Source organism: Monodon monoceros, unplaced genomic scaffold, assembly GCF_005190385.1.
Source record: "Monodon monoceros isolate NGI ecotype Baffin Bay Population unplaced genomic scaffold, NGI_Narwhal_1 Super_Scaffold_15, whole genome shotgun sequence".
Classification (NCBI taxonomy): domain Eukaryota; kingdom Metazoa; phylum Chordata; class Mammalia; order Artiodactyla; family Monodontidae; genus Monodon; species Monodon monoceros.
In genome coordinates, this window is record NW_021703771.1 from 70,026,872 (window position 1) to 70,048,352 (window position 21,481).

General features: G+C 38.8%; 1 protein-coding gene across 4 annotated transcripts in view; it reads left to right on the forward strand.

Annotated features, from left to right (window-relative positions):
• Positions 1–21,481, forward strand: part of GRM1 (glutamate metabotropic receptor 1) — a 364,839-nt gene that overhangs the window by 282,577 nt on the left and 60,781 nt on the right. For all 4 annotated transcript variants that reach the window (XM_029223912.1, XM_029223910.1, XM_029223913.1 and 1 more), the window contains one exon: positions 17,951–18,197. In XM_029223912.1, the coding sequence (XP_029079745.1) occupies positions 17,951–18,197 (247 nt within the window). The remainder of the gene's footprint in view (positions 1–17,950; positions 18,198–21,481) is intronic.

The window sequence follows — 21,481 nt, forward strand, 5'->3', positions numbered from 1 at the left end:
TGTCCACTAATAAATCACCATAAGCTTGAGGCCTTTGTCTTGACAACCTAATTTTCTCTCAGGCCAAGACCATTCCATGATCCTGGTGATATATGACTAGACCTCATCCTTGAGTAAATTCCTGTGTAAAGAATTTCTCTTCATTTGAAAATCTTCCCTTTGGAATTCAGCCAAAATTTAATGAGAAAAATTATCTATTATGCAATCTCGCTCTTAAAGCAAATCTAAGTCTCCATTTGCAGAATTCTTGTAGGTGCTATCTGCCTTCAGTTAGGAATAATTTAGAAATTGAATAAGAAATCCCTTTCATTGACTGACATCTTGCAGATTAAATCTGAAGCCTCTCGAACTTCATTACAGCTTCATGAATATTGTAAGGCTTTAAAACTTGGCTGTGGTTTTGAAACTCAGCCAAGAAGGTGTTAATGCTTGTTAGAACTTGTATTTATGTAATGCCTTTTCTTCCAACTGATTTAAAGCACCTAGCACATTGTTTCAGTCTATCTCCATAATATGCATATGGGTTGTTAAGTTAAGGCTTCATTATTCCCACTTTATAAGTAGGAGGCGTAGGGGTCAATGAAGTGACACCAACTAACAAAGGACACGTAATTCTCTATTACATATTTCCCAGCTCTGAATCCCTATTTGGGAAAGCTGCTTTCACCGGTAACATGCCTCTTATTTGCATTACATTGCATTAGCTATGCATTAAATCTCTACTTCTGTTTCAGCCTTATTCCCAGCTCCTGCGACCCTCTTCCCTTCATTTGCCTACCCACTTGATTTCCATCAGTAACTTCCTACTCCAACTCCTAGGACATCATTCTTAATCTTTAAAGTGCATGAGAATCTCCCAGGGCACTCTGGCCTCAGTAATGGTGATTCTTTTTTAAATAGATCTAGGATGGAGCCCAGGAGCCTTCATTTTAGCAGATACCTTAAAAAAATCCAATGCTGATAATAATTGAGAGAAGTGCCTCACAATCAATCCTGATGTGGAGTAGAAAAGCCAGGAAGAGTTTTAGAGTCCTGAACATATCAACTATCGTCTAGTACATTACAGGCCATTTGTCCTGTTACATTCGTTGGGTTTCTGAGAAGCAGAGCCAGAGGCAAAGATTCTTTTGCTAATAATATACTGAGGTATGCTCTCAAGAGGAGAGGGAGGGATTCGGGATAGGGCTGGGGAATAGGCTAGCAATGTCTCAGCTGGAGTCTGATCCAGTCTGATCCCACAAGGATGCTCTGGAATACAGATTGACCACAGAGTTAGCAAGGAGGCCAGTTTTTTGAACTTCAGAGTCAGTCAGTCATTGGCCAAGTTCTTATATGGAGTCGGGACGGGAGGGAGGTGTGGTCTTCCTGATGAGGCATCTCCAAGTTGTCTGAGAGCAATTCTTCACAGAAGGCAGCTATGGGTTGTTATCCGTCACACTGCAGCATCTGGGGTATGTGTATTCTGGCTAGTAAAGATGATCTGGACAGAGCACTAATAGTATCTGCTACAACCCTCAGATCAACAAGAATCACCTTTATTCCTCCTAGTCTTGAGCTCCTGGCTTTATCATTTCCCCACCTTGAACCACCCAATCTAACACCTAACTCTATATATTTCTGTGTCTGAGTCCCCTCCCTGGTACATTCTATAGTCCCAGAGTTCCTTATATAATTGTTCTTAATAATCCCTTTCCTAGACAGAGAAATCCTGCCTTACAACCTGCCCATTGAAAGAGTGCTGACTCTGGCCGCCGTCAGGTTGCAGGTATCTGCATGGCTCTTCCATTGCTTCCTCTTTCCGGAGTCCCAACATGAGTTCTCGCTTTCCTGCTAAACTTATTTGTCTGACTCTGTCCCTAGTTTTAGGAGGGAATTCCACATTGCATAACTCCAGGGGCACAATTATTATTGTGTTCTCTGAGAACGATGCCTTCCAGAGACTTGTAATCTGGTAGCCCGGGCAATACTCCTTGGGTACAGGGTTATGCTTCCAGACTAGTTTTCTGCGGGCAGGATCTGGCAGCCCACTTCCCAGTTTCAGCCCCTCCCACGCTCTCATTTCCCAGGTTCTGTCTGGAGATATCCATATGATATTAGGGATGCTAGGGATGTTTTTACTTCTCTATGCCTGTTTCTTTCTACTAAATTTCCTCCAAGGTTGTAAAATTATAAGTGGCCATCAGATGTTATTACACACTCCAATATATGGCAAACTGATAATGAAATTGAATGTTTTAACAAATTACTTGGTAGAGATATTGCTAAACTGTTCACAGGACAAAATAAACAAAGGAACTAAACTAAATGTGGAAAGAGGGGCAGAGACTTTAAGCCAGTTTCCTAGACCCTGAGATTGCTTCCTGCACATGACTTGGCCTTTTCATAGAACTGTGCACTCTGGGGTGTCTGTGTGCTATGGCAGAAATCAGAAACACTGCTTCTAGCAACTTTCCTGCCAGGAAATTCTTGTTCTAAAGACACAGCACAGTCTTGTGCTTGGTAAATCAGACTTATAGTTTGTACTTACTTGCAACAAAATTCACAAAAGTGAGAAAATTATAACTACTTGAAAATATTACAATACATATCATTATTTAAACTTAAAATAATGAGGAATTAGGAATACACAATTCAAAATAATTAAAAAGGTTTACTCCCCCTTAGCAACCAAAGAAAACAAAAGGAATAATTTTGCATCTATCAACCTGGCAAATATTTCACAGAATGGTAGTAGGCAGTGTTGCTCAGGGTGTGTTGAAATGGACACTCAAATATGCGGCTGATGATAGAATAAATGGTGCCGTCTTTTTGGAGGAGAAATTTTCAATATGCATCAAGAGTCAGAAGAAACATCTTGAGTGAGCAATTTTACTGCAAAGAACTTACACCAAGAAAACGATCAGATATGCAATCATACAAACATTTGTGTACAAACAAGAAAAGTAAAAACTTCCCTTATTTCTAACCCTTAACAGATCAAATATTAGTTAAGTGCTAGTATATATATTTTTAAACACTTTATTTTTTTAGAGTAGTTTTAAGTTCACAGCAAAATTGAGAGGAAGGTACAGAGGTTTCCCATATACTCCCTGCCCCATGCACGGCCTCCCCCATGATCAACATCCCTCACTAGAGTAGTAAATTTGTTATAATTTATGAACCTATGACACATCGTAATCACCCAAAGTCCCTAGTTTACATTAGGACTCACTCTTGGTGGTGTACATTCTGTGGGCTTGGACAAACATATAATGACCTGTCTATTCCTATTCATCTCTCCACCCCCCATCCCCAGACTGTGGCAACCACTGATATTTTTACTGTCTCCATAGTTTTGCCTTTTCCAGAATGTCACATGTTGGAATCATGTAGTATGTAGCCTTTTCAGATTGGCTTCCTTTACTTAATAATGTGCACTTAAGTTTTCTTCATGTCTTTTTATGCCATGATAGTTCTCTCTCTTTAGCATGGACTAATATTCCATTGTCTGGATGTATGACAATTTATTTAACCAATTGCTGGTATGTTTTTATCATGGAAGGTAACAGCCTCATTTTACTGACCTCTGTCAGGTATGCTATAAGTTGATTTTTTCAATGGTGATATAACCCAGGCTCAAAGTTTGGAGGTTTGGAGAACAGAAAAGTTTGGGGTTGAGTGGACATGAAAGAGATGGGGCAGGGCTGAAAGTACTTGCATCTGACAAGCTTAGGAGTAACAAGACTTCTATGTGGCCTGTCCCCGCCTGTTTAAATTCTGAATTTTATTTGGGGCCCAAGCCCCAACTAATAGGAAAGCATTAACTTTGCTTTCTTTGCCTGCTTAGTTTGCCTGTCTTCCTCCGAACCTCATGGGTGTCTATGGCTTAGAGTAAAACTCATGAATTCATGCATGTTTAAAATAGTCACTGATGTCTGGGCAACCATCTAGGAGATGAGTCCTAAAAAGGAGTGATAGTACCAGGAAGAAGCCTGAGCCTTCAATGCTGAAAGATTATAGGAACTTCCTTTGGCTTACAACTTCAAGTCTAAAACTCTCTACTGGCTATTTAAAGTTCAATGAATAATAGCTGTTATTGTTGTCGTCTTTATTAACTAAGTTAATAAAGGTGCGGATATTTACTGGCTCATCCACACTCGGTGTCCGCACCCTATCAATGTTTCTGCTACATAGGAAGCCCCTTCTTCCTTCTCTTTTCTTTACTCTGTGTCTTACCGTTATTTAACAGCAGTCTTATGTCCACCTCCTGCATGAAGCTTCCCTATAATTCCACAGTGATTGATTTCTTTCCTCAATTTCTGTCTTGGAGTTGGACCCACACATTTTGACTATTTAAAATATATACATAGAGGTTGACAGGTGGAACATGCGCCATAGTGGCTGAGTGAGCAATTTTCAAAATGAGAATGCAATCACTGCAGTATTACATTCTTATTCTGTTAAACAACCTAAAGGAATGAGCTGGCATTCTCGTTGTAATTTTATTCTAAAAGCTATTAAAAATCCCTATTATTCCAGGTACTGACATCTTCATTCCTCTTCATCCCATCAGAGAACCAAATGGGTATGTGCCTTGAACAGCTCTCTTCCAACAGCACTCGGTCCACAAGCTTAAATACGGAACATGAATTTGGTTCTACCTTTTAAGAGATTTGAAGAACTTTCTCATTTACTGCTTCAGACTGAAATAATTGCCTGGACTTCCCCCCTTCATTTTGTGTTCCATTTATACACAGCTTGTTATTTTATTCCTACAGAGGTTAAGAGCTCCTAATTTGACTAATATGTTAAATAGACACTTCATTTATATTAGTTTGTATTCAGTAATTTCAAGTAATAGCTTGTAGTCATCATATCAGGTTTCCTTTTGAGTGTTCTTAAATGTATCCTAGTCTCCATCAATAATAAATAAGCCTCAGTTAGATCATGATCCTATTCCTGAGCTGTCAGTCATTCACTATGAGAACAATTGAGATCATGTAGATGGCAATTGTCTAACTCTTGTTATTGCATGAAAATGAGCAAGGTATGATTTCATTGCAGGTGGAGTCTATTCTGACAAGACGATGGTGGTTTTGCAATTTTCAGTAGAAATCGGGGATGTTTCATGGTGGATTTCTTGCAGCAAAATGGCTCTCAGCCATCCTTGCTCTTTGCATCACAAGATGATCTGGACTTCTAAAGCTTGTATCTCCTTCACATTCAGGAAGCCAGACAAATAGAAACTCACCAATAAACAAGAATATCCCTTGGTACACAAAATAATGCTTTTCGCCCTGGACCAATGTAACTTGAAAAAATCCACCAATGAATTTTTATGCTGTTCCAGTCTATGTGAGTAGTTGTTGGGATTCTGATTCAGCAGTAGTTGAGGCAGAGAAATCATTGCTGCCTTTACTTTAGAGTTCTGTGAGCTTTCCGGGGACGTGACTGAAAAGTCAATGCCAAGTGTTCATAGAGAAGATGCTTTTAATGGTTTCCTGTTGACCTCATCACTAAAAGAAGCTGTCATATTTGATCAATGTGGCAGTGTCATCCTGATCAATCTCTTCCTTGGTTTTCTCTTCCCATATATTTCTGATCGCCTACAGGGTGAATATACATGCCCTGGTTCCAGTGCTCAGCAAACTAATCTCTGTTTTGGCCTTCTTATCTCTAGTTAAGGGTAGAATTCACCTCTGCTGCCACCTTTTTCTTCCTAGCTGTGTAAGAAATCAGTGCAGGGGTACCGATGCCGCATCTCTAAGCCCAGTCAGAATGCTGTGACAGCTCAGCATGCCCTGTGTTAAGTAGGAAGCTTCCTCTTTCTATGTTAAGTTCATTTGAAGAATGCTGCAAAATATCAGGCCTTAAAATAGTACTGTGCTTTGAATGCACACATACAGCTGTTTAATCCAAAGCATGTGCAAACACACACACACACATATGCATAAACACACGGTAATAAAGAGTTCTGCTATCACTGAATTTTACACCCAGAACCAGACTTGCCGTCACATAACACAGGCTTTGGTATAAATCAGCCTAGATTTCTTCTACCTTTACAATGAGATACAGGTATCTATTGTTCGTTCCTTCAATCTAGGCTTGGTTGTCACTAACCCCATCCATCCATTCTGCAGTTTTGAACCTTAGTGGTTAGTGGGTGCCAAGTTCTCTGCACTCTTCCTTCTTTCTAGAGTTGGCTACTCTTTTATGGGTGTTTGAGAATCAGGTAGATACATTGAAAGGTGGGGAGGCACACCTATTTTATCTAAATTCCACCTCCTAATTGAAGTTAATTGTCTTTATTACACTAGAAAAAGTTCAATCTGAGTACAAAAATGAACAAGTGCACTTGTGTTCACTTGTACACAAGTGTAGACGAAGAATCATCTTGACCCCATCTGTGTTTGTCTCATATCCTCATCTAAGAATAAGCTGAAACCACCAGGGAAAAATCCTGATATGTTGTTCAATTATTTCAGTAGGACTGAATCCCATGATTGAGGCATCATCCAAGTAGGGTATAACACCCGGCATCCTGGAAAGCACTAAAAGAGTCGCATAGTCAACAGAAATATTGTCTAAGAAATGCTAAATTCCACATGTTCTCAAGTGCACTTTTTTTTTTTAATTTGATTTTTATTTTTGGCTGCGTTGGGTCTTCATTGCTATGCACAGGCTTTCTCTAGTTGCAGCGAGCAGGGGCTACTCTGCATTGTGGTGCGCGGGCTTCTTGTTGTGGTGGCTTCTCTCGTTGTGGAGCGTGGGCTCTAGGCACATGAGGGCTTCAGTAGTTGTGGCATGCAAGCTCAGTAGTTGTGGCTCGTGGGCTGTAGAGCATAGTCTCAGTAGTTGTGGTGCACGGGCTTAGTTGCTCTGGGGCTTGTGGGATCTTCCCGGGCCAGGGATCGCACCTGTGTCCCCTGCATTGGCAGGCAGATTCTTATCCACTGCACCACCAAGGAAATCCTCAAGTGCATTTTTGATGAGTGTGTTTTGATAAGCTTGAGCAAAGTCAGTTTGCAAAGACTTGACCCCAGCAGTCTAAGTTAGCAGACTAGGTTAACTACAGGCACTGAGCGTGGGTGTTGCTTGAGACAGTTCCTTGTGATACTTTGGAGCGTCCTCAAAGTCTGTTCTTTTGTTGTGGCTTCCAAACTGATATTACCAACCAAGACTGTATGCCTGCCTCAAGGGCCACTTGTTTAATTAGATTCTTCAGTTAACTTTCTGTGGGCATTTCCCCTTAGAAGAAGATTTACTTTCAACTTTTTAAACGCATGGACTACATTTATGCCCAGAATTGACCCTGCAGCAGTCTGGAACCTCAGATAAAACCCTGGGGAATCAGTTAATCATTTCTTGTGGCTGAGGGTCATAGAATCTAGAATATTGATTCTTAGTGATGGGTTTCCTCCCAAATGATTTTTATCTGTTGGATTTAGCCTTCTCTATGGAGTGTTGAATGGAGCATCTATAGGAAAAAATTCATGCAAAAACAATTCTGCCTCTATATCAATATCATCCATGTGAAATAAATCATGACAACCTCACCATGTGATGAAATGTGTGGATGTTCTCTTTATAGATTATATATAATCTACAGTCAGGGGCAAGTTTCATTCTGCACACATGAACATTTATTAATATAGCATCAAATGCAATCTGCCCATGAGCCTGCTGAGTGGAATGTCACTCTTGGGTTACAACTGAGCAAGAGACAGGGCAACATAGTACTTAAGAGTGAGAGCTCTAGAGTCAGCTGGGTGTCAGGCTAGTCACCACCACTGTCCAGCTGTGTGATCTTGGACAAGTTCTTGGATTTTCCGTTAGTAAGCTGGGCATAGTAATATCGCCCATTTAATAAGTCATCGTGAGGTGGATAGGTATTATACGTAAAGCGCCTGATTAAGTTCCTGTCACATAGCAAGCATTCAATCATGTTACCTCTTATTACCTGACACTAGTCCAGGTTGGATGCTAATGTCTGTATATTTTTTAAAAATAACGTTTGTATTTTAGAAGAGTTTTCAATAAAAGTTGCAAAGGTATATCAGAGAGTTCTCAAATACCCTGCACTCAGTTTCCCCTGTTGTTAGCATCTCATATTGCTGTGCTACATTTGCCACAATTAATGAGCCAACATAGGTGCATTACTATTAACTAAACTCCATATTTTTTTTTCTTATTTCATCAGTTTTCCTTTTTCTGTTCCAGGATCTCATCCAGGGTATCACGTTATATTTATTTTTCATGTCTCTTTGGCTCCTCTCAGCTGCGATAATTCTCAAATTTCCCTTGTTTTTGATGACCTTGACAGTTTTTAGGAGTACTGATCAGGTATTTTGTAGAGTGTCACTAAGTTTGAGTTTGGCAAACGTATTTCTCATAGTCAAACTTAGATTATGAGTTTTGGGAGGAAGACCCCAGAGGTGAAGTGTCTTTCTCAACACAATGTACTAGAGTACACCCTATCAATTTATCATTGATAATGTTAACATTGATCACCTGGCTAATGAAGCATTTACTAAGTTTCTGTTTCTATCTTTTTTTTTTGTACTGTACTCTTTGAAAGCAAATCACTAAGTGCATCCCACACTTAAAGGGTGTGGAATTATGCTCCACCTTCTTGAGGGCAGATTAGCTACATAAATTATTTGGAATTCTTCTGTACAGATTTGTCTCTTCCCCATTAATGTTTTTATTTAATTCTTTATTCATATCAGTTGGACTCAAGAGTATTTATATTTTATAGTTTGGCTTATAATCCAATACTATATTATTGATTTTCTTGCTCAAATTGTGTCAGCTTGGGCCATTGGGAGGTCTTTTATTTGATTCTAGTGTTCTTTTGACATATCTCTATTGTTTTATTTTTTAAGCAACTTCCTTATATTCTGGCACTACAAGATGTTTCAGGCTCATCTTGTATACTTCCTGCCCCAGCCCTACAACTGGTTATTTCTCCAAAGGCATTCTGATCCTCTTTATTAGAGAATGGTGTTAGAATCCAAGATCTGGGCACTGGGCATGCTCATTATGATTGGGGTGTTTTTGCTTCAGTGGGCAGAGTTGGGAAGTATATAAATATATACCAATCTGCATATAAACATATGTATGATTATTTCTGTATTAATTCATCAGTACATATATTAAGCTAAATTTAAATTCATACTTATGCCTTTACCTCGATTCCAGTACCACATGGTTTATTCTAGGTTTTCCCCTTTGCTTATCAGTAACCTTCCCCACTCCAACTGTGATAAACTTGGATTCTATCATCTGTCATCCATTTATTCATTTTTTTCCGTTTTGCTTTTTGTGTTTTTGGCCTCTCAGCTTGTGGGATCTTAGTTCTGCAACCAGGGATCAAATGTGGGCCCCCAGCAGTGGAAGCTCAGACTCCTAACCACTGGACCATGAGGGAATTCCCTATTCATTTATTTTTTCAACCTTGGTATATGTGTAGAGCTATTTCAGCATTGTTTACCCATACCCTATGATAAACAACTTTACCAGTTAGAATATAGAGCTTATATTCCACTCCTGAATATAATTTTAATAGAATTGGATCAGCCCTGTGACCTCTCAAGGAGTCCTTCTTAATGAATCTATTTTTGGCATTCTTGTTTCTGTAAATATGCTCTTCACAACCTGAGCAGAGTGATTGACATATCCAAGCAGATTTGCATAAAGTCTGAACCCTGTATGTGTTTTAGCAATAGACCCTGTTCAGAGCTTTTTGCCTGTATGTGCTTGACAACGTTAATCTTAGGAGCTACTCTTTTAATTTCTGTGACAGATACTGATTGAAGTCTCACTAGCCATGAGTTCCTGTTAGGCTCTTAGGAATTCCAGATTTGATTCTTGCAAGAGATGCTGTTGGGAGACACCACATAAAAGCCAATATGTCATTCAAGAAATCCCAACCAACATTGGGACAGATAGCGTTTTGGTCTACATGAGCTGTTAAGTGTACATAAAATATCCGTGTAGAATATCAACTAAGAGTGCCCTGCAGAAATGAACCTTACATGAAAATCCACAGTATATCTCATTCTTAGGTGATGGGGGCATGGTAATAAACCTTATGGCCTGTATTTAAACCTGTATTTAATCCTGTGCAGAACATGGAAAGCTTCTAATCCAAGTTTCCATTTTATCACTTGGCATATGAATTCCAGGAAAAAGGCTGAAGGATAGGATATCCTTAATATATCCCAAAGTAGACTTTTTTAATGGTACATTTTGTCAAGTTATAAACACTGTACTGTATTAATCAGAAGTCAGCCATAAGAGTGGATTTGCAATACTAACACCACGTAACTTTTAAGGTTTTGTTTTGTAATAAACGAGACCCTATATTGGTTATCAGAAGATGCTGGTAGACTCTAATAGGTCAGAGATAAGTAGATTTTTCACAAATCGTTCTTATATTTCTGCAAAGTCCACTCTGACTTATTAGCTCAATCTAAACACTGAAGCATGAAACTAGAGATACTACAAAAGGGAACTTGAAATGGACCATAATAGCATTAAATAATGGAACTACCTTACATTTGTAAAAGAAAGCATGTTTCCTATCACCCATAAATAAGCAGAAGTGGAGCTATGAGCATAGATATGCCTCCTTAGCATTTAGAAGAGACCAAGATGAATAGGCTTGGCAAGGATTCTGACCCAGCAGGTTGTTGAGACAGGAGTTGGTTCCTGATGAATTTTAACAACACCCTAACTTCCCACGTTGGCTAAAGCAGCCAGCTCTCTGTAACATACTCATTCTCTATGATTACCTGCCAAATGCTTATTGCAGACCTGGGGGGAGTTGTTTATAACTCCATGACACTGTTTTGTGCCAGATCAATAAAGGCAAAGGCACATGAGAAGCTGCCCTTATTTTCTCTCTGTAGAGAAACAAAGAGCCCCACAATTCAACTGAATGTTACTGACTAATCCTCAGTGTCACTTAAACTCTCCAGGGATTGTCCTCATTTGTTTTTCACATAACACTATAATTTTTTGAAATATGAATTAGCTAAAATGCAGTTGTATTTTCAGGGAATTGAAGGCTTACCATACATTATCAGCAATTTGCAGGGAGCCGGCTGTGTGTGTGTCATATAACTGGGGGATTTCTCTCTTTAATAATAGATTGTGATGATGTATTTAGAAAAATGTCTGTATTGTTCACATATGTTAAAACCAGGTGGGTTTAAGCAATAGAAATTCAGCCAATAACACACGCTCAAGTAATTGATCCTTACTTTCTTCTTTTCCATCCTACATAGGAGTTAATACACATTTTAATAAACTGAATAGAAAATAATGGAGGGATCATATTTTTCTGTGATGTGAGCTGAGAAAATTTTTAGGGAAAGAGGAAAGTATAGAGTCAGAGGAAAAAAAGACTTCAAAGATTTTAAACTTGACTATGAACAAGACTGGACTGTTGTGAATCTTACCACAAATTCTTCCTGGAAAAGCATAAGGAAAATTTAATAGCCAGGCCTTCAGGAAAATCTGCCGGCACTTTAGTCCTTTGAGGTCATTATTTTAAAAAAGACCTGATTAATTTTCTCTCAATTAATCTGATACTCAGGTCATTTAAAGTAACATGAATTTCATTTTCTTTGCTTGATACGTTAACAATATAAAACAATTACAGTTCTTTCTATTTCAATCTGAATGGAGATTGTATCAAATTATGTATTGAATATATAATGCTCTCAGTTAAAAAGAAGCAGTGGAGAGCTACAAAAGCCAAGAAAGCAGAAGAATGTTTTCTCCAGGGACAGTTATGTTTACTAATGTTTCCCAAAACATTTCCTTGTTATGATGAGATAAAAGAATGCTTGTTTTGTTTCTTTTTATTTTGAATTTAATGCTGAGAGTCTAGATTTTAAAAGGCAACATAACTAGATCTACATGCATAGCGGTAAGGTTGTACTAATTAAATAGAAAAAATAGGCATCAATAAAAGTACTCTGTTGGAGTTCAACATTCTTTCAATTTATTTTCTACGTGTTTCCACTTTGGACATTCAAACTGGGACGATATTACTAAAAATTCAGAACTAGTAAACATCAAACTAATTGTTTTTCCTAACTGATGTCTCATTGTCTGTTATAGAACTGCTCCAGCAGTTGGGCAGGGCTGCTATTGTATGCATAGTGCCATGTGGCAGGGACCGGGTCCAGCTCTGGAGGCCACTGCCTCTGTCCTTGGTAGCTGTGTGACCTTGAATTCAGAACCCCAGGGGTTTCAGTGGCACAGCCAATGTGGCACAACCCAAATTTGAACGCAACTAAGGAGTAGACCCAGTAGTGAAACAGATGGAGATAAAATGTAAGATATGTTTTATTAATAATGTGATTGCATACATCGAAAGCTCAAAAGAATTTATAAGAAATTAGAATTAATAAGTAAATTTGGAAAGCTTGCAGGATACGAGGCTGAAACACAGATATCAATAGCATTTCTCTATACTGGCAACAAATAATTTAAAAAATTTTCAAGTACACCAATTGTAGTAGTACCATAAAAATCAAATACCTAGTATCTGCATACTGAAAAATTACAAAACATTGCTGGGATAAATTAAGGAAGCTCTAAATAAATGGAAGCCTCTGGAAATGGTATATATCATGATATGGGGAGCAGTTACATGGGTATGTACATATGTAAACATTTATTAATAAATTAATAAACGTTTATTAATATTATAATGTACAGTAAAGATTTCTGCACCATGTGTGAGTTATACCTCAGTGAAGAAGTTTTTAAAAGTTAACAAAAAAACTAACTGACAAACAAACAACAACAATAAAAAAAAAACACAACAAACTGGATTAGGGACATGGATCAGATATGTGACCACAATAGACTTTTCAATACTAGATTAACCTGTCTAGCCTACTGGCACAACTGTCGACTACAGCCCACATTTACCAAAGGCTGGAGAATCAACCAGAACCTTTGAGAATTGTCAAGTGCAGGCCTCCAGATGAGAGAGAAAGGGGCTGAGCTAAGCATGCCCAGTTTCTTTTTCTCAATCCTGCAAAAAGATGAATCACTCCACTCTTCCCATTGAGTAAGACAAGAGGCCTGAGATGGTACTAAGTAAGAATCTTCTTCACAAAGAAGCATTAATATAAGGGAAAGGGAAAGGAAAACATTTCTCCCCAATCATGATTTCAATTATCTGTGCTTTAATCTTCTCATTTGTAAAATGGTGATAATAGAACAAAACTCCTACAGTTTTGTAAGAATTAAAAAAAGATAGTATATGTAAAGGACTTTGCTAAGTACCAATAAGTGTGGAATTAGAGAAGCAAAGCATAGGAACTTTAGAGGGGGAAAGACATCTTCAGAAAGATAATCTGATCTACTTGTGATATCTTTTAGATTAGGAAACTGAGACTCAAGGAGATCTAGACCCTTGTCCAAGTTCCATGGCTAGTTGGATATGTATTGTTGATATATTATAGCAGAACTGCCTCTAGTGTTACTGACTGCAAGTTCATGTTCCCAATGCACAGTGAGGCCAAACAAACTGAAAAGTCAGTTTGGAGCTGAGAAAGGTTTATTGCAGGACCAAGCAAGGAGAACAGGTGGCTCATGCTCAAGAAAAACCAGAACTCCCCAATGGTTTGGTGGCGAGAAGTTTTTATAGGCAAAATTTGGGGTGAGGGCTACAGGGTGTGTGACTTTCTTCTGATTGGCTGGTGGTGAGGTTACAGGGCAGTGTTCCAGGAATCTTGTTCTCAGCCTGAAGTTACCATCCTCCACCTGGGTGAGGGTCTGCCTGCAGAAGAACTGGAAGATATTGTTATGTATTTCCCTTAAGGAGGAACCAGGACCCTGCCCCGTGGCTGCACTATTGTTTCTTTTTTTTTTTTAATTAAAAAAAAATTTTATTGGAGTATAGTTGCTTTACAATATTGTGTTAGTTTATACTGTACAGCAAGTGAATCAGCTATATGTATACATATATCCCCTCTTTTTTGGATTTCCTTCTCATCTAGGTCACCACAGAGCACTGAGTAGAGTTCCCTGTGTTATACAGTAGGTTCTCATTAGTTATCTATTTTATGTATAGTATCAATAGTGTATATATGTCAATCCCAATCTCCCAATTCATCCCACGCCCCCCCCTTGCCCCTTGGTATCCATACGTTTGATCTCTACGTCTGTGTCTCTATTTCTGCTTTGTAAATTTTGTAGAGACATGGATGGACCTAGAGACTGTCAAACAGAGTGAAGTAAGTCAGAAAGAGAAAGACAAATATTGTATATTAACGCATATATGTGGAATCTGAAAAAATTGGTACAGACGATCTTATTTATTTGCACTAATGTTTCTTGACTGCTCCTCCTTTGTTTTTGCATTCCCTCCCTTCTCCGATAAGCAACTGTTTGAGTCTGCACTTTGGAACTCAGGGAAGGTCAAGGAGGCTGAATGAAGCCTATTTCTTTCAAACAAGAAACTGGGGACATGGAAAGAATTCCTAGCCAGGGGAGCCCCACAGGGTCCTGCTCCATTTCACTAGGTCCCAGGTGTTTAAGTGCCTAGTCCCGAGCTCTTTCTTTCTGCTATACCACTCTGCTGAATAGCCATCGTAAATGGCAGCAGATGGAATTGCCAGCCCTTCTCCCCACCACCGTAGATTTCCTGTTTTCAGAAGGTACACAGCCTGTTTCTACCCTCATGGAGGCTCTGTGTGCTGCCATACTCAGGCAGCAACTTATAGCCCTTGTGTTGTGCAATAAGAACAAGATTACTGTTTAGAATCAAGGTAGCTATTTTCACAATCTGCTGTGAAGTAGTTAGGCAGGTATTCTTTTGAAGGTAAATAAACACAGTCAACTACAATCATTTGATTCCATTTAGTAGATTAGAAAATGTAGTAGTTTAATGATACCCTAGTGGCCTGTAATGGTTAATGCACCGCAGAAAATGAATCATAAAATCCCCTTCTTACTAATAACTCTGAGACTAGTGTTATTAAAAAGGCACTAAACCCCAGGGAATCAGAGTGTTTTCACCTTCCCACCAAGTGACAATAATATTAGTTTGGATTCTCTATTCGCTGGTCATGAAAATATAGGATCTTTGGGCAGAAGGAAAACCTGTATCATATTCTATTTGTTTGATGATAAATTCTTGCAGCATCATCTGTCACTGTTGCTATGGCAAAGAAAATGGTCCTGTAAAAGCCAGGTGATTTTCTAACTCTGTCACACATTCCCAAATGCTAGTTCATCGTGAACTGGCGTAGTAGCTGAAGAGAGACTTCTTACTGATGGGAAGTAGCATCCCCTTCATGTGCAGACCCAGGGGACTGGCAGGGTAGGGAAGTGCATGTGTCACTTTAGATCTACACAAACACACAAGCTGTTTGTGTTTATTTGGAAAAGGGTTTGAGTTACAAATATTCCCTGAAAACATGTGCCTAGCCTCCTGGTTTTCTGTATGATAAATACTGACAGGATGAGCTTCTTTGTCTTAATTTGCAGTTAATAGATTGAGTGCTAGTACTTCTAGTCAGAGAGACAGCTGTGCACATTTGGAACAATCCCAGGGAGAAGACCTCAAAAAGCTTGAAAATGATACTGGTGCACAGAAGGATGCCCTGTCCTCAGTCGCCAGAAAAGTGTCTCCTCTGTAGACTTCTATATCTACACCCATGTTTCTGCCAACAGAAAGAACAAGTATCAAGGGGGCATTTTCATACCATTGCTCTTTCCTCACTTATAAACGGTGCGATTCATGTCCCTTTGGCAGGATTATCATGATATCATTATTTGAGTATTGTATATAATAAACACAAAAAATAATAGCCAGTATTACTATTAATGTGTATATTTCCCATTAAGACAAATGTAAAATTAGTTTAAATTAAGAAGAATATTCCACTAATTGTTTATTGTGTATATGTATCAATAAATATACATATGTATACATGAATGTATATATATTTACATGTGTTATTTTATATATTTTTCATATATATATACATATATACACACATATCTTACTCATAACATCAGTAAATAGATACAGTTGGAAGTCAGCATGGCTCAAGAAACACGTCACCATTTGACCAGTTTGCCTTAATTACACCGGTGTTTCCGGGATAATTATTACTCACGTCACTCACAAAAGTAACCCAGTTTGGACACTAAGTTATATGATAGTCCTAAATAAGGATCAAAGGAAAACATTGATCTCGAAGAAATCCAAGACCAGTTACAGTCCCAATGCTGATGAATAAGGCATCCACTAGACAAGACAGTTTAAGAAATTTGTACTGGGGACACCAAAATAATTTTTAAAATATATAATACATCTTTAGTAGCGTTTATCAAAACAAAAACAAAACAACAGACTCAGTGGTCATAAGGTTTGTCCCTAACAGAGAAAAGAACGCACATTTTTTGACAGTTTGCTCCTAGGGTTGACTTTAATAGCTGCCACTTCAAGTAGATGGTTTTAGTAGAACCGTTTAAGTAGCTGCCAGAACCCTTTCAGTTACTGCTGCATTGAAGGTTATTTTGCCATCCAATTTTTGTCTATTTTTTTTCTTCCTTAACTCCTGGTAATTTCTCTAATTCTAACAGCTTTAACATTTAGCTCCAGCACTTGGGAGTTTCGGGCTATATTTAAAGGCTCATTTAAAACTTATCAGACCGATGGCATTAATTTATCTCTTTTATATCCCAATATAAAAAAAAGCGAAAGCAAACTAACATTTAAGACCCAGGGGTTCTGGGTGGCAGACATAAATTACCTTATTTCAATGACTTTGCAGTTTTTTCAAGGAGGATGTTTGCTTTCTGCTTTACATGACTTCTAGACTTATTCTGTGCAGTTTGATTTTAAAATGCCCCTTCTGCCTCTCTTACTCCTATTTTGTCTTGGGAAGTGTTCTTTCTATTAGGAAAATATTACTCTAGCAAATCACACTTTTAACAAGTTCTTATTAAGCAACACTGGAAGATGAGTTAAAATGGAATTTGTCCCCCCTTCAACCTGACCTGGGTATTTTGTATCTCATTCTTAGAGTAGATGCACATGTACCTTTTTTACATTTTCAACTATACCTAAATAGATTAGCCTTAAATAGAACTCTTTGTAAATGTCTTATTTCATCTCAAGCTCAATGTCAAAGTCAAAACTCTTTACCATTTCTTCTAAGTACTTCAAGCTCTCTAAGTTCCTAAGATACTCTGTTATTCTCCAGCCCAGACACCTTGGGGTTCAGTGACCTATTCAGGCTGTCACCTGTGACATAGGTGGAAATGATCGCAGAGTATCTGAAATTCACACATAAAGCTAAAGGTTTAGATTAAATGTGTAGTATGACTCTTCCATCAAGAAACATTTTACCTGAGTTTCTAATAATTAGCAAATCTTATTCAAATATTTCTGTACCACCAACCATATAGAAGAAGAAATTCATACTACCTAGTTCTTCTTTTTACTCTAGGTTTTTTTGGTTCTAGAGATGATAAAATTAGTGGAATCATCAAGAGAAAATATTGGGGTTTAGATAATGCACAAATTGATTTACAATGGATTGTGGATTGTCACAAAGGATATAAAAAATGCTTTTCCAGGACTGTGATATAGGGAGACTTTTAATATAAGTCTCTGTGAACCCAGAGGAAATAAGAGCTATTTTCATTGCTCCTTAAGGATTTCCTTGCAGTATGTGAAAGTTCTTTATTTTCACCTCTGTGGCGTTTGTTTTATATGTTATAAAGCTGTTATTGAATTCAGAAAATAAAATTGAATAAACTATTTTCAGATAGAGTACAGCAGAGATAGTCACAAATACAAAGCTTGAACAGGTAGGTTTGGCTTTCCCTTCTTCTGAGAGCCCTGAAAAGCATTTGGGAATTAAACATGCAGGTTTAGACTTCATTACTGCAACCTTGGTAGTGATCTGTTTTTATGTTACAGGCAATGAAAGCTTAGAAGAAAACTATGTCCAGGACAGTAAGATGGGGTTTGTCATCAACGCCATCTATGCCATGGCACATGGGCTACAGAACATGCACCATGCCCTCTGCCCTGGCCATGTGGGCCTCTGTGATGCCATGAAGCCCATCGATGGCAGCAAACTCCTGGACTTCCTCATCAAGTCCACGTTCATCGGTGTGTCTGGAGAGGAGGTGTGGTTTGATGAGAAAGGGGATGCTCCTGGAAGGTAAAGCAGTCTTTTCCATAATGGATCTAAATAACCCTGTGATCCTCTTCAAGCCAGACAGATGGATACTCTGGCTCCCTTTGGTTCCATGGTTTCTGGGTGCCACGACGATAGACACAAACGAGGATAGACGCAAACGAGGATAGATGCAACGAGATAGCTAGAAAGAAAGGGCTAATGTTAGACGGAAATTACATTATAAAACATTGAAGAACTTCTTATTGGTAAATACCCACAATCCTGCATCCTACCAGTGCCACCCCTCTACCTCCCCACACACACATACAGCTATCATCCCTGGTCTTCCCTTAGAATGCCTGGGACCTCCCTGCAAGCCCAAGACACTAAGGAGATTACACCTGATCAGCAGGATTCTCCCTGGCACTGCCAACATCAGGTCAGCCTCCTTCTAACTGATTAGTCCCAATACTATACTGGTTGTGGAATATTTTAATATTATTCCTGCTTAAAGAACTTAATATATGACGAGAACCAAGTCTTCATATGTATCCCTTTTTTTCAGGTTAACCTATGTTCCTGCTAACATGTTTCTTAGAACAAGAAAGAAAAGAATTTTCTGTCTGGTATTGAGTCTCTATGGCTTCCAAAGAATTAATCAAGAAGCAAAGGAAAATTAAATCTAACTAACTATATATATTTTTCCCAAGTCATTTTATATACAGTCTCTTCTGCCACACTTGCTTTTATAGTACCAGTTAGCTCATATGTAATTGGTATGCAGAGAATGATATCAGTATAAACAGTAGTTGTGTTCTTTCATAGGAATTTTCTTAGGCAAGGGATGATCAGAACAGTGGGATAAAACTTAAAACCTGCAACAGGAAAGAAAAAAGGCCCTCAGTCTGGCTACTGCACAGTGTGCCCACAATCTTTTTTTTTTTTTCCTCCTAAGCCCTGTTATCTTTCAGTACATAATTTTGCAAAGTGAGAGATTTTAGAAAAGCATATGTGGTGATAAAACAGATCATCAAATCATTTAATCCTCATCGCTATAGGCATATCATCATCTTCTTTTACAGATGATAAAACTGAGTGTCAGAGAAATGAAGAAACTCACCTAAAGTCACGCAGAGAGTAGCTGGTAGAGGCCGTGCAGTCTGAATTGACACTTGTCATATTTTTGCCGCATCGTGCTGCCTTTTAGCTAATCCTAAAATTAGGCAGAGTTGCTGGCAACCTTCTTAATGTCATTTCAAATGTACTGTAAGAGACTATTTGACCCTAAATAATTCTTCATATATCTCTTCCTTTCATGTAAGCTTAAAGTTCTACGTTTAGAGAGTGCCTTGCGGGGCCTAAGTGCATTCTCCCTGTCAAAATCCAACAGCTCCAGGAAGGATAAATGCTATAAGTAATACTCAGCAATTAAAGCGATGAATTTATCAGATTCCTTCCAAGCTGCCAGTGAGGTGGGAGCAGCTTTAGATGAAAATGAGAGTGGGAAGAATGGAATGATGCAGGGCCTGGGCGTGTGGAAAGCTTCCAGGAGCTGAGCACCTTAAGAAATGGTACCAGAGGAAAAAGTGATTCAGAGCACTGACCGCCCCCACCCCGCCCCCCTTTAAACCCGTGGTTGTAATCCTGGGTTCTACTGGAAACCAGGTTCTATCAAGGATTGGATTTGGAATGGAAACCTTCCTTCATGATTCTATAACATACACAATGTGCCTAGGACAGGGCCAGATGCATTTCTCACACAGCGTAGACATGAGTTTCCTCCTCCTCTCTCTATTTGTAAACTATCCAAAATATAGGCCCACAATTTTAGCTTGTTTCTCCTTCATCTTTAATTACGTATTTAAATCAAGAGTTTTCCCCTGGGTCCCTTTTCAAGGATCATTTCCACAGGCTTGAAATTGGTCAGCTTCATCTGTATTCAATTTCTATTTCAACCACTTCCCTCTGTTTCTATCTCCTGTCACACCGTCATTCATGCTTTTGGTCCCTCTTGTAATTATCTTAGTTAATCATCATGCAACATAGATTGAATGCATTGAAAGGATGCTGTAAAGTTGTAATTCACAGCGTGAGGATATTCCAAATAACCACCAACGTGCTAGAAGGGACTCTGGGGTCAAGAGAAAAGAGCAGTGTTCCTTAACACACACAGCACTGGGGAAGGCCTCTTTTTTTTAAGTCAGTATTTTTCCCTTGGTATCTTCAAGCATTTTTTTTTCTCCAGCTTTTGGAACTTTTCAAAAGTATGTTTTCATACCAAAATATTGTGAATTTTTCAGTTCCTAAATGCTAATTAAGCGTGAACTGATTTCTCCTACTGAAATGAGGAAGTTGAAATAAAAGTCTTAGGAAACTGGTTTATAGGAAAAAGATATTCTAAAGCTCGCATTACACCTAAGCCTGCATTGAAAGTATGTAAGGAGATTTCACAATGTAATATGGAGTAAAACATAAAGATTAAAGGAAATGAAAAAGGGAATTACTCATACCAAACACAGCAGGCTCTGTAACCATAAGGACCTTACAATGGGAAAATATTGCAGGTGTAGATTAGTGTCCTTGATCAGCAAGATGAATGCAAGCCGCCCACAGTTAATACCCACGTGGCTATCACTCAGACAGCTACTCTGAGAACATTCTGGTTTGTCTCAGCAACCAGAGGAATGAGACCCCTCTATTAACCAAAAATCAGCAAGCAGAGAGGTGAATAACGCGCTCCAGTTGCACCATTCTCTCTTCTCACTCCACCTAAGTTTTGTTCACCTGGAAAAGTAGGGGAAAGACTTCCTTTATGCGCCGAGAGTCCCCTTTCCCTTTAGGGAGCTGCTACTTATAGAAATTGCCAGAATCTGATTGTGGAGAAGCCACTAGCCATCCTGTGGGTGACAGGATGCGTTTGCACATTAAGAACAGGCAGCAAAGCTATTAAAAGATATTAGCTGTCTAGATAAAGAACTAGGCCAGATATGGCCAATAGGTTTCAGATGCCAGCTAAGGTTGATTGCTAGTAGCTTCCTGGAGTGCTGGGCTGAGGAGGATTCTGAGTCTGTATCAGGGTTAGAGGGAAAGAATTCCGAGATGGGTTAGGTAGGGATATTAGGGAGGGGAGGAAGAGAGCTGAGGAAGAGGAATATGTGTTAGTTAATTGCCAGCTATTTCTTTGGGTCACGCACAAAGAGTAAGAGATATTGTCCCATATTCTAGTGCAGGAGAGCGAAGAATGCACAGGTACTGTAGGAAAGAACCCCACTTTGCAGAGCCACTGAGGGAGAGTCAGGCATCCATTTTTGGGCAACTGCCACTTG